This window comes from Triticum aestivum, chromosome 5B (assembly GCF_018294505.1).
Source record: "Triticum aestivum cultivar Chinese Spring chromosome 5B, IWGSC CS RefSeq v2.1, whole genome shotgun sequence".
Taxonomy (NCBI): domain Eukaryota; kingdom Viridiplantae; phylum Streptophyta; class Magnoliopsida; order Poales; family Poaceae; genus Triticum; species Triticum aestivum.
The window spans coordinates 410,569,992-410,584,722 of NC_057807.1; the positions used below are offsets into that span (position 1 = coordinate 410,569,992).

The following is a 14,731-nucleotide window of genomic DNA, read 5'->3' on the forward strand; positions in this document are numbered from 1 at the left end:
CTGTTTGATTGTTATTTTTCTATATACTAGGGGTAACATGGTCATTTAATAACCTCTAGGAAGGGACTAGGAACTTTTTAGTCCCTAGAAACAAACATGGAGGGACTTTTTAGGGACTAGGAACTTTTTATTTGGGACTAGAAATGGTCTTAAGACTTATGAACCAAACAGGGCATAAGCCGTTCGGAGGCATCAGGAGCGTGATTTTTCTTTTTCATATCTTCACAAAGCTTTAACTTTTACTCCTAGAAGAAGAAGAAAAGACTTTTCTTGTATAGAAAAAGCGTATCCAAGGACATCCTGAGCATTAAAATGCACAGATAAAAATAGGAAACCAAACCATTTGGAGAGTTTCATGGTACGAACAACGGTTCCATTCGTCAGAACTTTCTCCTCAAAACACAAGCACGTACGATTGCACGGTAGCCAAAACATAATCTCATACGGTCACTTGATTGTGCAAACCCAAACGGGCGTGTAACTCAGTTTCCATATCCAATCCCAAAGAACAAACCAATAACCAATCTATCAAAGAATGGCGTGAACAGCTCCTACAGCACGCACCGAGTACTCGTAGCTGGGCAACGATCGCTTGCTAGCTCGGTCCGTGTCCCTGCCGCCAGTCGCGCTTGGTTAACAACGAATCCTTCTTCTGGTGGGCGAGGGGCACGGGCGACGACGGCTCCACGGAGACGGCGCGGGGCGAGGGCTCGCCGCCCAGCAGCAGCGGCAGGTCGGAGATCAGCGCGACCATGCGGCGGGCGCTGAGGGAGCGCGCCGGGGGGAGGCCGAGGGTCTTGGTGGTGGAGAAGACTGAGGAGGACTGGGCAAGGATGAGGTACACCAGCGCCTGCACCAACACGAACAGCCCCACTTTGAGCAGCGCCCCTTGTTGGCTCATCATTTCGAACTCCATGTCAACTGATTAACGCCCGAGCTCTTGATCACACGAAACCAGTGAGTTCACGAGGCAGTCTCTACCTTCCCTGAGAGTCCGAGACTGGTCAGAATCTCTCAAGAATGTGCTGCTTGCTTGATTGATGTGTTTGTGAAGTCTGGAGGTGCGGGCCGCGCGCTTATATAACGGCGAGACGCCGGTTTGACCGCTGCCGGGGTCAGGGCAGGGTGCAACGCAAAGATGCTTCGCCGGCCAGTCGTTTGGGGTGGTTCGGCGAAAGGCGGACGCCAGTCCCACGGGGTTGGAATTGGATGGACGCTGGCTGCTCGACCTGCTCCGTGCTCCGCTCACCGCTCACGTGTGCAAGGATTATAATATTGCTCGGGTTGCTCTCACGGATGGCTGCTGGGAGCCTATGTTAAAGTCGTAAACTACTACTACTGGGTATCGCCGCCGGTCAAACCCAACAGTTGGAACCGGTCCTGCCTCTCGAATTTCGAGTGATAGAGTAGCGCATGTTTATATGATTGCAGCTTAAAAATAGAACTTCTGCCGATGGGCTCGAGGATACCTCGCACGTGCATAAGAAAGTACTCTCTTCGTATCATAAGATAAAAACGTTTTTTATACTACACTAATGTAAAAAAAACGTTTTTATATTATGAAACGAAGGGTGTATTTCGCAGCTCCTAGGGTGCAAGATTACGGGGTCCAGGAAGGCTGATGAACCCAGCTGCCCTTTTACCCACGGTTTTCGAACTGCAGCACGTAGCTAATCACCTAAGCGGAAGAGCTTTCCGACTCGCCGTCGAGTCAACTCGATCTTATCCAACAGCTGACAAAGCAGTGACAAAAGCTATTCAGTGCTCCTTTGGCTTGCAAAATTCTACTCCTTCCGTTCAAAATTACTCGTCTAAAAAATAAATGTATCTAAATGTATTTTAGTTGTTGTAGATATGTTCATTTTTGTAACAAATAATTTCAAACGGAGGAAGTAAGAACGTGGCAACAGAGAAACACATGGGTAGAACAGGAACGCATGTGCAAAATCGAGAATTTGTGGACATGGGAGTTACGTGGACTCGGTGTTTGGTTCATGGGAATTACGAAAACATAGAAATGCTAATAACCACGATCAAATCAAAGTCAAACCACATGAAAATGTATAGCTAGATAGGTTGATATTATGTTTTTTTAAGGAGGGTTACCTCCGGCCTTTACATCAAAATGATGCATGCAACCATTTTTATTAATTTATTCAACAAAGACTGACAAAATAAATACAAAGATCAACGCAAAGTCACATTCAAGGCGAACAAAGTTGCTACACCTACAAGCATAAAGATGTGCCCTGACCGCATCAACAGACACCGTCTAATCCAGTGGTCTCAAAAGCCGCCCGTCTGGCAGGTTTAGAGCACCAACTGGTCTAGGCGTCCCTCAACGCGCACCGCATGTGCACGCTCTAGGGTCTGTTGCCGCCATCTTCCACAGTCACATCTTCAGGAGGATCGTTGCATAGATCTTTCCAGGCTTGCCCGTCGTCGACGTTACCATGGCGCCAGACAACGCCATCACCCTGCCCGCGTCCATCAACACATGTCCATCACCAGGACTCCGCTGCTCCACGCTGCCGAGACCCGCCGCCGTCGACACGGTAGATGCCACACCGCACCACCTGCCGCACCACGAACCATCCGTGCTCACGCGAGCACACCCTCCGTCTCAATGCCCAAGACGGCGCCTCCAAGGAGGTAACGACGTCATGATGCCGCCGCCCATTCATGTAGAACTAGGGTTTTCACCCGGGCACATACAGAGGAGGGAGTAGGGGGGAGTTGACCTCGCCATTGCCACCAAGGAGGGAAATGACGCCCAGAGCGTCATCGACGACGTGGCCGCCGCCGCCGGCCAGAGGTTTCCCCTGGATAAGCTCCCACCCCGGCACCCACCGGGCCAGCCAAGAACATCTCCGCCGGAGATCAGGACTAGCCGATGGGAAGAGCCACGTGCAAAGATGATCCGCAACGGATCTGGCGAGAGGGGCATGGGAAACCACCTCACGCCATGACCGCTAGCGTATGACGTCTCTAGAGCCGTCGGGATCCGGCCGCCCGACCAGTGAGCCGCCATGCGACCATCAGATCAACAGAGTCCGCAAGGCCTCCGCCCGGCAGATCCGCGATGATGGCGCCTACCGCTGGACTCCCGCACCACATGCCCTGCAGATCCATGCCGCAAGGCCGACGCCCAAGCACCATGCTGGAGCACGGCCACGATCTGCCGGCCACAGCAGTGCGACAGACAACTCTAGCAAAGCCTGAGCCCACATACCATGCGCCTCCGCGCGCGAGCCGCATGCTCACCGCATCCACCAGCGTCGTCTCGCCGCAGCGACTACCACCTCCTCGACCGAGCGCCCCCCGGCAGCCATGACGTCGCGAGATGGAATGAAAGGGGCCCTGCCGCCGCCGACGCCACTCGGGCTTTGCCCGGCGGCGGCGAGGGAGAGAAGGCTGGATAGGTAGGTTCTGGCGGCGGCGGCTCGGTTACGTCCGGGTCGCCCGCGGGGGAGACGACACGGACGTCAGAGGTGATCAAGTGGACGTCAAAGGTTGTTATTATGTGACTACAAATTTTCTCTCGTTCTTGGTGTATAGAAATTTGGAAAACAAAGGTTCAGTTGGATATTAGAATTCAAATGTGTCTGCGTTGAATCATTCTTCTTTGTCACATTCCTTTAAACCAAAGAAATGAATAGTAGCATCGCATGAAAAATTCATATTCCTACATTTTAATCCCTGGCACCTACAGAGCAGCATGACAAATCTTAGCACTGCCCCACGTCACCTCTCTGGGGCGACTCGGGACGAACCCGAGTCAACACCGTTAGACCATGCCATACCGCCCCCTTCCTCCCCTTGCTGTCACCGGAGGAGGCCGCCGAGCTAATCCATGGTGGACTTTGGTGGTGTAGCGGCGGTGGGATGACAGATTCAGCCGGATTTGGCTCGTCGGCATTTTTGGCCGGCAGCAGGGATTGTGGTGGCTCCTACATGGTCATGGTGTGGTGGCTACGTGGGATGTGCGCCAGCTAGCGGAGGTGTGGTGCGTGGGTGTGTGGTGTTGGGCGGTGCAACGGGCGAAAGCTTGCCGGCTCGGCGTCCATGGACATCATTTCACCTCCTTGGAGGTGCCATTGTGGAGTCCACCCCCGGCATATACCCTCGGATCCAGTTCTTCGAGTGAAAACCTAAGGCCCGGCCAGGTCCAGCAATGGTGTTGGCATTGTCGCTTCACTCTTTGGGGCTTCGTCTTGAAGACCTTTGGATCCCGTTTGTGCTCTCTATGTGCTAAGATGCTCACGGTGTTACAGTCGGCGGGTGCCCAACCGCCAATGTGGTCGTGCAGCATATAGTTTAGCAACAATGATGATGGCCTGCGGTGTAGGGGTGCGGCAGGGCTTCGAATGTCGGTTGTTTCTCGACGTGCTCAACATGTCTCTTCTATGTCTGTGATATCGTCGCGCAGTGAGAGCTGCCTTAGACACACCTAGGCGATGACGATGAGATGTGGCTGGTGGTCTTCGAGGAGGTGTTGGTTGGAGCTAGCGCTATCCATTTTTCCTGGGTTTTTATGGTCTTCTTAATCGGAGCTGTCTGGACACCTACACCTATGACCGGTTGTTTAGCATGGGTCGACATGGGTTCCGACGTTTCGGGGACAAGGGCTCCATTGCTGGAAGTCGATGCTAGAGGCAGAGGCTCTTGGAGGAGTGATGACGACTGCACTTGGCGACGACCTCAACTTTGTGTTTCTTCTCTGCGACGTTTTCGTATCTTCATGTGAGTGGCCAGGTCAGTCAATGTTGCCTTGTGTGGGCTGTTGTGGTGGTTTTAGCCTAGTTTTCTGTTAATTAATAGGGCAACCTCTTTTTAATGAATCGAGATCCCTAGTGACCGACTTAAAAAATAAATCCTATGTTTTCCTTCACTATTCCTTTGAACTAAAGGAGCCCTGACACTCCAATCAGGTAAAGATTAGATGATCATTCAGTGGTCACGAGCGGCAATGTCCATTTATAAGGGGTCCTTAACAAAGAAAAAATACACAGAAAAGTTCAATTCTACCATCTTCACTCATGTGCATGGTTGAGCAGTAGTACATGTGATACGTGAGGCGTGAAGTGAAACATGGTTGACATGGCTTTGCGACGGTACTGGCAGCCGAGAAGACGTCAAGGGCGACAAAGGACATGTTATAGAAGATATTGAGGGTGGGGGTGGAGGAAATAGCCAAATGGGGTTCCTCGGCGCCAGCAAGAAGGAGGCTAACGGATTCCCTTAGAGCAATGCAATGTTGTGTGATTCATTCATTCGTTTGATCCCTCCTTATTCCACTTGAATCAGATCTATAAACCCTAGTTTTTTTCTTCTTCAGTAGAACATGATCCAGGCATAATTTCATGCCCTGAGTTTGGCTTATTTAATTTAGTATGATGCAATATTTGCTGCTAATAATGTTATAAGTTCAAATTTGTAAAGGCAATATTATCTTCCATGTATATGGATTGAACAAAATATAAACTCAAGTGGAATTTCAAGCTTTAATTCGTACTGATATATAATATAGGTTTGTTATATGCGCAGAATAGGATTTTTCTCCTTAGAGAATCTCGTAGATGGAGTTGTTCATATACTTGTGAAAGTTGGTATGATCTTACCATGAACCAACTCACAATATTATCTCCATCAGTGCTTTATTCACTTAACTAGCTTTTTTTTATCGAAAACAGTATGTTAAAAGCATACTGGGCAAAATATTTACAAGAATTACATGTATGCAATTTACATGGGGCTACCTAATGTTAGAGATCCAGAAAGGTCGAAAAGTTGTACGCAATGGTCGTTGGAGTGGTTACCATGCTAAGAGAAAAATCTATTGTTAAACTATATCATGTTATTTATTATTGTTGAATTTATATTATTACATTCAATGAGATTGCCTAATACTTGATTGTTGTGTTTCTAGTTAAAGCACACTTTGTGATTATCTTCTAATAGGATGTTGTTTGATCAATCTATTGTAGTTGCACCCGAGATGAAGGGATGGTAAATGAGAGATGTTGATTATAAATACTTTACATGTTGTTCATGAAAACATCCAGTAATTATAAGTATCATTTTTTTCATAAAAAATTATCATTACGATCGCCAACAATCATATCTTTTTTTTGCGAAGAACCAACAATCATATCGAATGACTGTCTCGATTCATTTGAGCAAAGAAAAGTAGGTGAGGTTTGTCCAAAATCTCGCGAGCTATAAATCGTAGATGCGAGATGATTAAAAAAGGCAAAGGTTCACGGAAGGTAAATGCCTAAATGATTCGGTTTTTCATTCATATTCGATTCAGCTAACGCTGCATGTCAAATTAAAAAAAAGTTACAGATTTTTTTTCTCATTTGACTCGTGGGGAATTACTTCGATAATCAATACAGTACGTTGACCCTCATCGAGAAAAATGACCTACGTATTGCCAATTTAAATTTCCTTCTGCTCTGCTTTCAGGAGCGAGGCTCCGTCAGGGATAAGTATATTTTTTGTCCCTCAACTTTATCGATAGTTTAGAAATGGTCCCTCAACTACAAAACCAGAAAAACCTAGTCCCTTAATTATTGAAACCGGATATTTTTCGTCCCTCAAACGACTTCAAGTGGTTTTGTGCTGACGTGGCATGGTTTTGACCGCTGACCTCGCCACATCGTCGTCCAGCTCACCTTTGTCTTCTTCCCCTCTCTCTCTATGCACAGGGAAGCACCTCACCGCACGTCTGCTCCGCTGCCTCCGGCAGCCGTGGCCTCACCTTCGTACTCGTCCACCTCTTCCTTCGCGGCTAATGATACATCCATACGCAACTTGATCGATCCTCCTGTGCGAAGCTAGCCAAGCAAATTGATTTTGCCCCGGCCGGAAACGCCCAAGTCTCACGCACATATACACAAACCAGTCGGCTAGAAACACAACGTAGGCACGCGCGCAAAAGCTGGCTATGTTTGCTAAAGGTTCGTCTCGAGCCTTGCTGATTTGTTGATTCACCCGCGCTGGTTCTGAGCCTGACAACTGCTCCTGCTGCTGCCCCTAGCTAACTCCCGCTCTGGTTCCAAGCCTGATCCCTGACGATATCCTCTCTCTCCCGCTCCTGCCCCGCCGTGCCGACGGCAGCGGCAACAGGTCCGGCGAGCCGTGCAGCCGTGCTGAGACTGCTGGAGCCGCAACGCAGGAGCCCGAGATGGCATGTGCATGGCGCCCTTCGTGATGTGCGACCCTGTTTCCCTATGAATGCGCCGGCGCTGCCGTGCGAGGGCGTGGGCAGTGGCACATGGCCACCGTGCACTACTTTGACAACTGCGGAGTGGAGCGCGCCATCACAACGGTGTACGACCAGCAGCAGGCACTCGCAGCCATCGCTAGCTCCCGTGTGGAGACGCCCTGAAGACAGGCCCATGGTAACCATGTGTCATCGGATTCTTCTCCGTCCTGGGTGAGAGATAGAAGATAGAAGAAGAAGATGAAGATGAGTTGGAAGATGATGTGGCGAGTTCTGTGGTCAAAACCATGCCACATCAGCACAAAACCACCTGAATCCATTTGAGGGACGAAAAATATCCGGTTTCAACAGTTAAGGGACTAGATTTTTCTGGTTTTATAGATGAGGGACCATTTCAATACTATCGGTAAAGTTGAGGGACGAAAAATATACTTATCCCTATAAATAATATTATCTTTTCACAAAATAGAAGCAATATTATTCTATTTCTTGAGAGCACTTCCGTGAGAGCGACTCAAGTAATATTATAATCTCTGCACACGTGAGCGGTGAGCAGAGCACGGAGCAGGTCGAGCGATTTCCATCCAACCCGGTGGAACTGGCCTTGCCTTTCGCCGAACCACCCCGAACTCCACACCCCAAGTTGGCGACCGATCGACGAAGCATCTTTGCATTGCACCTTCACCCCGGCAGCGGTCAAACCGGCGTCTCGCCGTTATATAAGCGCGCGCCCCGCGCCTCCAGACCTCACAAACACATCAAGCGCATAGTGTTCTCGATTGGTCTCAGGGAAGAAACTTGGTGAGTCTTCGCTGGTGTTGTGTGATCAAAGCTCGGGAGTCGGAATGGAGTTCGAGATGGTGAGCCAGCACGGGGCGCTGCTCAAGGTGGGGCTGTTCGTGCTGGTGCAGGCGCTGGTGTACCTCATCCTCGCCCAGTCCTCCTCCGTCTTCTCCACCACCAAGACCCTCTGCCTCCCCCCGGCGCGCTCCCTCAGCGCCCGCCGCATGGTCGCGCTGCTCTCTGACCTGCCGCTCGACGGCGAGCCCTCGCCCCGCGTCGGCTTCGTGGAGCCGTCGTCACCCGTGTCCGTGCCCGTGCACGCCCACCAGAAGAAGGATTAGTTGACCGAGTTGGGAGGTGGCTACTGTCTAGCGAGCGAGCATATGCACGTCGCTGGTTCCCTGCCAATGGTTGGTGCCTGCCGCGGGAGTTTGTTAGCTATTCACACCATTCTTTGGTGGTTCTTTGATTGGCTGGTTTGTTCTTTGAGATTGCATACATGTAAACTACACGCCGTTTTGGATTGTACAAATGACCATCCAAGATTGTGTTTCGGTTACAGTGCAGTCGTGCTTCTGTTTTGAGCGGAGAATTGTGATGAACAGAATTCGTTTATATCATGAAACCTTCGGTCTCTTCTGTCCAGCGGTAGGGGCGGCACCCCTCGATCGGGAGCAGGAGGGCAGATGGCCCTCTTTGATGAAAATTTGGTGGAGGCTTTGAGGCATAGTTTGGTGGGATTTTTTTTTAGAAAAAAGACACACACAGACTATAAATAAAGTCGCAAGGCAGAGTAACAACAAGCACCCCAACATAAGACTAGAGCATAAAAAGGTTTCCAAATTATCGAAAGCTTAACACAAGTGGCACGCTGACCAGACAAGTTCCGGCGCGCAGGCCAACAACCTACAACACCCTAAGGACGAAAGATAGAGATAAACTTCAGGCAGCATTCTCTTGTTGGATCAGAGAAGAAGCAGACGCTCAAACTCTTGAAATTAGCACCTCCAATGTGTCCCGATCAGCTTCCTTACTCAATAACTTTTACTGCTACAAGTTTTGAACAAGCAGTCAGCGGGTCTGTTACGGAAAACATGTTCAATCGTGAATTTGTTTCTAGTGGTTCAAAGCGCCCAACACAACACAAAGAATCCCACCCAGAACAGACACTTATTTTGGCCCCTGCAGCCCAGTCGCCAAAGAACGAAGCTTGGTGAAGGAATTGCGGGCCCAAGAAACATCTATCCAAGACCGGATGCAGCACCAAGCAATCTTTGCCAAAACATACCCAAAAAAGATATGGCCCGAGTCCTCGAAAGCATCACAAAGAGCACAACGATTGGACCTCAAACCGTTTCATTTGCGAATCTGATCAGCTGCACCACGACATGACACGGTTGGCAACCTTAGCAACAATGGGCGCAAAATCATTGGCACAGAGTTTGAAAGGAGCGATAGGGAGCCCAAGGTATCTAAAAGGGAAGGAACCCAACTGAAAATTAAGCAAGTGGGAAACTCTCGAGGCCTCGTCCGACGTGACCGTCTGAGACCCGAGAGAGTCTCGAAGCACAAAAGGATAAACTAGGATTTGCAGCGTAGAGATCATTGAGCTCAACCATGACAATAGTATCATCCACACACTGAAGGCGAGTAATCCCTTCAGGGATTAGGTGAGAGACTACAGGAGAAATGTGGGTTGTCGAAGCCGTATGGGACAAAATGCACGAAAGCATGTCAACGACAAAATTAAAGAGAATCGGAGAGATAGGATCACCCGACCGCAAGCCTCTACCATTGGCAAAGTAATTATTAATAATCCCATTAACAACCACAACCATGTGACTGTCGGTGACAAATAGCATTAGACAATGGACATAGGCCCCATCAAAGCGTTTGGCCAACAGAACTTTGCAAAGGAAATCCCAACTAACAGAGTCATAGGCTTTCTCAAAATATAGCTTAAGGATAACCGCTTTAGTCTTTCTCACACTGAGATCATGCACAATTTCATGGAGACTAAGAATACCATCCAAAATAAAATGCCCCTTCACAAAAGCAGATCGCGAAGGGCTAAGCACCCTATGTGCCACCGGAGAGAGATGGGAAGCAAAACCTTTCACCGGAAACTTGGCAAAATTATTGATGAGAGCTATGGGACGAAATTGCAAAATAGAGTCAGCCCCTTTCACATTGGGAATTAGGGAAAGAATGACATAGTTAAGATGAGACAGATCCACCGTCCCAAGACAGAAACCTTGAATGGTCGCACAACCCAGATCCCTCAAGATTGGCCAAAACTTCTTGGAGAAGGAGATCGAGAAACCATCTGGACCAGGAGCACAATTAATGTTGGAGGAGGAAACCATGGCCTCAATCTCCTCGACGGATAAAGGAACGGAGAGGTAAGCATTTTCCACATCTGACACTCGCCCAGTAGCCTACAGATGTCTACTACACAACTTATTCTTGTAGACTCGTGTTCGGCCTCCAAGCACAGAGTTTTGTACGACAATATCAATTTTCTCTCAAGTGCATGACCTAAGGTTTATCAATCCGTGGGAGGCGTAGGATGAAGATGGTCTCTCTCAAACAACCCAACAATCAAATACAAGAAATATCTTGTGTTCCCAACACATCAAATACAATGGTAAATTGTATAGGTGCACTATTTGAGCGAAGAGACGGTGATACAAGTGTAGTATGGATAATAGATATAGGTTTTTGTAACATAAAAATATAAAAAACAACAAGGTAGCAAGTGATAAAATGGAGCACAAACGGTATTGTAATGCTTGAAAACAAGGCCTAGGGTTCATACTTTAACTAGTGAAATCTCTCAACGGTGCTAACATAATTGAATCATATAACAATCCCTCAGCGTGTGACAAAGAATCACTCCAAAGTTCTTATCCAGTAGAGAACATAAGATGAAATAATTGTAGGGTACAAAACCACCTCAAATTTATCTTTTCCGATCAATCTATTGAGCCATCCCTATAGGTGTCACAAGCAGCCCTAGAGTTCATACTAAAATAACACCATATATACGCATCAACCGACTCTAGTGTCACCTAGATACTCCAATGTCACCACAAATATTCATGAGTTGATTATTCGATGCACATCAAACAACTTCTGATTCATAATATGCAAGTCAACACAAAGAACTTCAAAGAGTGCCCCAAGATTTCTACCGGAGAAAGTATGACAGAAACATGCATCAACCCCTATGCATAGATTAACCCAAAGTCACCTCGGGAATCCGCGAGTTGAGTGCCAAAACATACATCAAGTGAATCAATATAATACCCCCATTGTCACCATGGGTATTCATATGAGACATACATCAAGTGCTCTCAAATCCAACAAGTATTCAATCTGATAATAGTGAAACCTCAAAGGTAAAAACTCTATTCATCACAACAAGATAGAGAGGGGGAAAACACCATATGATCCAACTATATTAACAAGCTCGTGGTAGATCAAGATTGTGCCAAATTAAGAACACGAGAGAGAGAGAGAGAGAGAGAGAGAGAGAGATCAAACACATAGCTACTAGTACATACCCTCAGCCCCGAGGGTGAACTACTCCCTCCTTGTCATAGAGACCGTCGGGGTGATGAAAATGGCCTCCGGTGATGATTTCCCCTTCCGGCAGGGTGCCAGAAAAGGGCTCTAGATGAGATCGCGAAGGTAGAGAGGCTTGCGGCGGGGGAGTCTAAGTTCTAGGTTAACTTTTGGTGGTTTCCCAATTTATAAGAATTTTCAGAGTTGGAATCACGTGAAAAGGGGCTAAGATGGGCACACTCACCACCAGGGCACGGCCACCCCCTGAGCGCGCCCAGGTGGTGAGTGAGGCCCTCGTGGCTCTTATAGTCCTCCCACGAAGCCTCAAGGGTCTCTTTTGTTCCAAAATATTATCAACAAGTTTCAGCCCGTTCCAAGAACTTTTATTTCTACAGAAAAAACAACACCATGTTAGTTCTGCTGAAAACAGCGTCAGTCCGGGATAGTTTCGTTCGAATCATACCAAAACCATATAAAATTATTGTAAACATGACATGAATACTTCGTAAATTATAGATACGTTGGAGACGTATCACCGACCAAAGCTGATTAGAGATGGTGAAACTAGAGGGAGGTCTAGCCGACAGAAGGGGGGCAAAAAAATCATGAACGTGGTGCAAATTACAGACAGATCAGACACCCTAGCACCCTGAATGATCATATTTTCAATAAGACACTGCTACTTGTGAGCTACGTTGGGATTTTCCCTGAAGAGGAAGGGTGAAGCAATATAGTAGCGAATAATATTTTCCTCAGTGAGAACTAAGGTTATCGAACCAATAGGAGAATCAAGAAAACACCCAGTGAACAGTACCTACACACAAGAGCAAATAATTGCACACAACACGGACAAGAGGGTTGTCAATACCCTTGTACTCATTAATTGCAAGGATTAAATCTGGCAATGGTAGATAGATAAATTACAAAATAAAATAAAATAAATAAAATTGCAACAAGGTATTTTTTGTTTTTGTAATATGATTAAAATAGACCCGGTGGCCATAGTTTTCACTAGAGGCTTCTCTCTCATAAAAATAGCATACGATGGGTAGGGGAATTATTGTTAGGCAATTGATAGAAGAGCCCATAGTATGACGTTATTCATGGCAATGATCATGTATATAGGCATTACGTCCGTGACAAGTAGACTGACTCCTGCCTGCATCTACTATTATTACTACACTTCATGAGTGCTTCTACGCTTGCCTGTCTACGTATTAAGTTCATAACAAACAAAGTAATGCATGAAGTATGATGATATAATATAGACAGAATAAAACAAAACTATATGAATAAACCCCGTCGTTTTCTCCTTAGAGCCAATAATACAAATACTTGTCTCGCTACCCCTTCTGCAATGAGGTGAGGACACCGCAGGATTGAACCTACTACAAAGCAACTCTCCCATTAAAAATAAATCAATCTAGTTGGTAAAACCAAACAGATAGATTGGAGAAAATACAAAGCTATAATAATCATGCATAAGAAAGTTCAGAAAAGACTCAACTATTTTCAATGAATAATCTGATCATAAATCCACAATTATCTGATTCCAACAAACACACCGAAATAGAAGAGTACATCGAATCGATCTCCGAGGAGAACATTGTATTGAAGATCAGAGAGAGAGAGAGAGATGAAGAGAGAGAGAGAAGCCATCTAGCTAATCACGATGGACCCATAGATATATGGTGAACTACTCATACATCATTGGATGTGCAACATGGTTGATGTAGAAGTCCTCCGTGGTCGATTCCCCCTCCAGCAGAGTATCGGAAAAGGCCTCCAGATGGGATCGCGGGAGAACATAAGCTTACGACGGCGGAAAAAATGTTTCAGGTGGCTCTATGTTGGTTTTTGGGATTTATGGGAATTTATATGCATGGAATTAGGTCAAACGGAGTTACGTGCCCCCACAAACTCAGGTGGCGCGCTTCCTTGGGGGCGTCGTGTGAGCTTGTGGCTCTCCCATACATCTTTTGGCCTCCTCCCGAAGCTTCTAGGGTCCATCTGGTCCGAAAAAATCAACATAAAGTTTCATCATGTTTAGACTTCATTTGGTATTAATTTTTTGAAAAATAAAAAACATGTAGAAAACAAGAACTGGCACCGGGCACTCAGTTAATAGGTTAGTTCTAAAAAATGATATAAAATCACATATAAAGTATGTATGATAGATAATATAATATAATGAAGCAATAAAAAATTATAGATACCTTAGAGACATATCAACATCTCTAAGGTTAATTCCTTCTCGTCCTCGAGTAGGTAAATAATAAAAAAATGATGTTAAATGCTACCTAGCATGTTTATGATGTAATGTTTTTATGAAATGAATAATTGAGAAACAATGAAGTAATTAATATCAACATAATAATATCTATGGATACAAGAACCTAATCATTATTTTTTCAAAATATACGTTGTTCAATGAATGTTATCCCTATTTATTGAATTATGTAAGTATGGCATGACTCCGCCTTCACCACATAAATATAAATCATGAGCATCCTGGTGTCAAATCAAGCAATTGGATCATACTTTTTAACGTGCTTCTACATTTTCAACTCCACTCAACACATAAGCGTGAGTCATGGACATAGCACTACATGTAAAATAGAATGCGGTGATAGAGATTCATAAGGAAATTCAAGAAGGAAGAAAGACTCGCATCGACTCGACGGATCGATAGGTAATGAAGAGGCCTATCAATCGATATCAATGCGAGGACTAGGGATTGTCATGCAACAGATGCACAAGTGTTATAAGTGTATGAAAGCTCTATGCTGGAAATTTTATGATTTATTAAAAATATTATTAAAAATCATTTTTTTAATTTTCGAACTTTTTTAAAGTACCAAATTATTCAAACCAGAAAAAAGAAAACAGAAAAAGGGGGAAAATGAAATTAAAAAACAGGCCGCACGCACATGGGCCGGCCCAAACGGGCATGCTGCGTCTTCTTCTAGCGTGTCAAGCACAGTATAGGGGGTCCCTACTGTATGGGCCGGCCCAGGCAGGGGATTCTCCTGTGTGAGACATTTTTTGTCACTTATAGGTGCCATCAATGAGTAATATTTTGCAACTTTGGAGGCAATTTATATGACATATTGCCAGAAACACTAATGACTTTATTATTAGGTATAGATAATT

The 14,731-nt window shown here is 46.1% G+C and overlaps 2 protein-coding genes across 2 annotated transcripts; one reads left to right on the forward strand and one right to left on the reverse strand.

Annotated features, from left to right (window-relative positions):
- Positions 1 to 294: 294 nt before the first annotated feature.
- LOC123116250 (uncharacterized) lies at positions 295 to 1,033 on the reverse strand. The gene has a single exon (XM_044537232.1). It carries the CDS (start codon positions 914 to 916, stop codon positions 596 to 598), a length of 321 nt encoding a protein of 106 aa, XP_044393167.1. The 5' UTR covers positions 917 to 1,033; the 3' UTR covers positions 295 to 595.
- Positions 1,034 to 7,993: 6,960 nt separating this feature from the next.
- Positions 7,994 to 8,570, forward strand: LOC123116251 (uncharacterized). The gene has a single exon (XM_044537233.1). The coding sequence runs from the start codon at positions 8,074 to 8,076 to the stop codon at positions 8,350 to 8,352; it is 279 nt and encodes a 92-aa protein (XP_044393168.1). The 5' UTR covers positions 7,994 to 8,073; the 3' UTR covers positions 8,353 to 8,570.
- Positions 8,571 to 14,731: the final 6,161 nt, after the last annotated feature.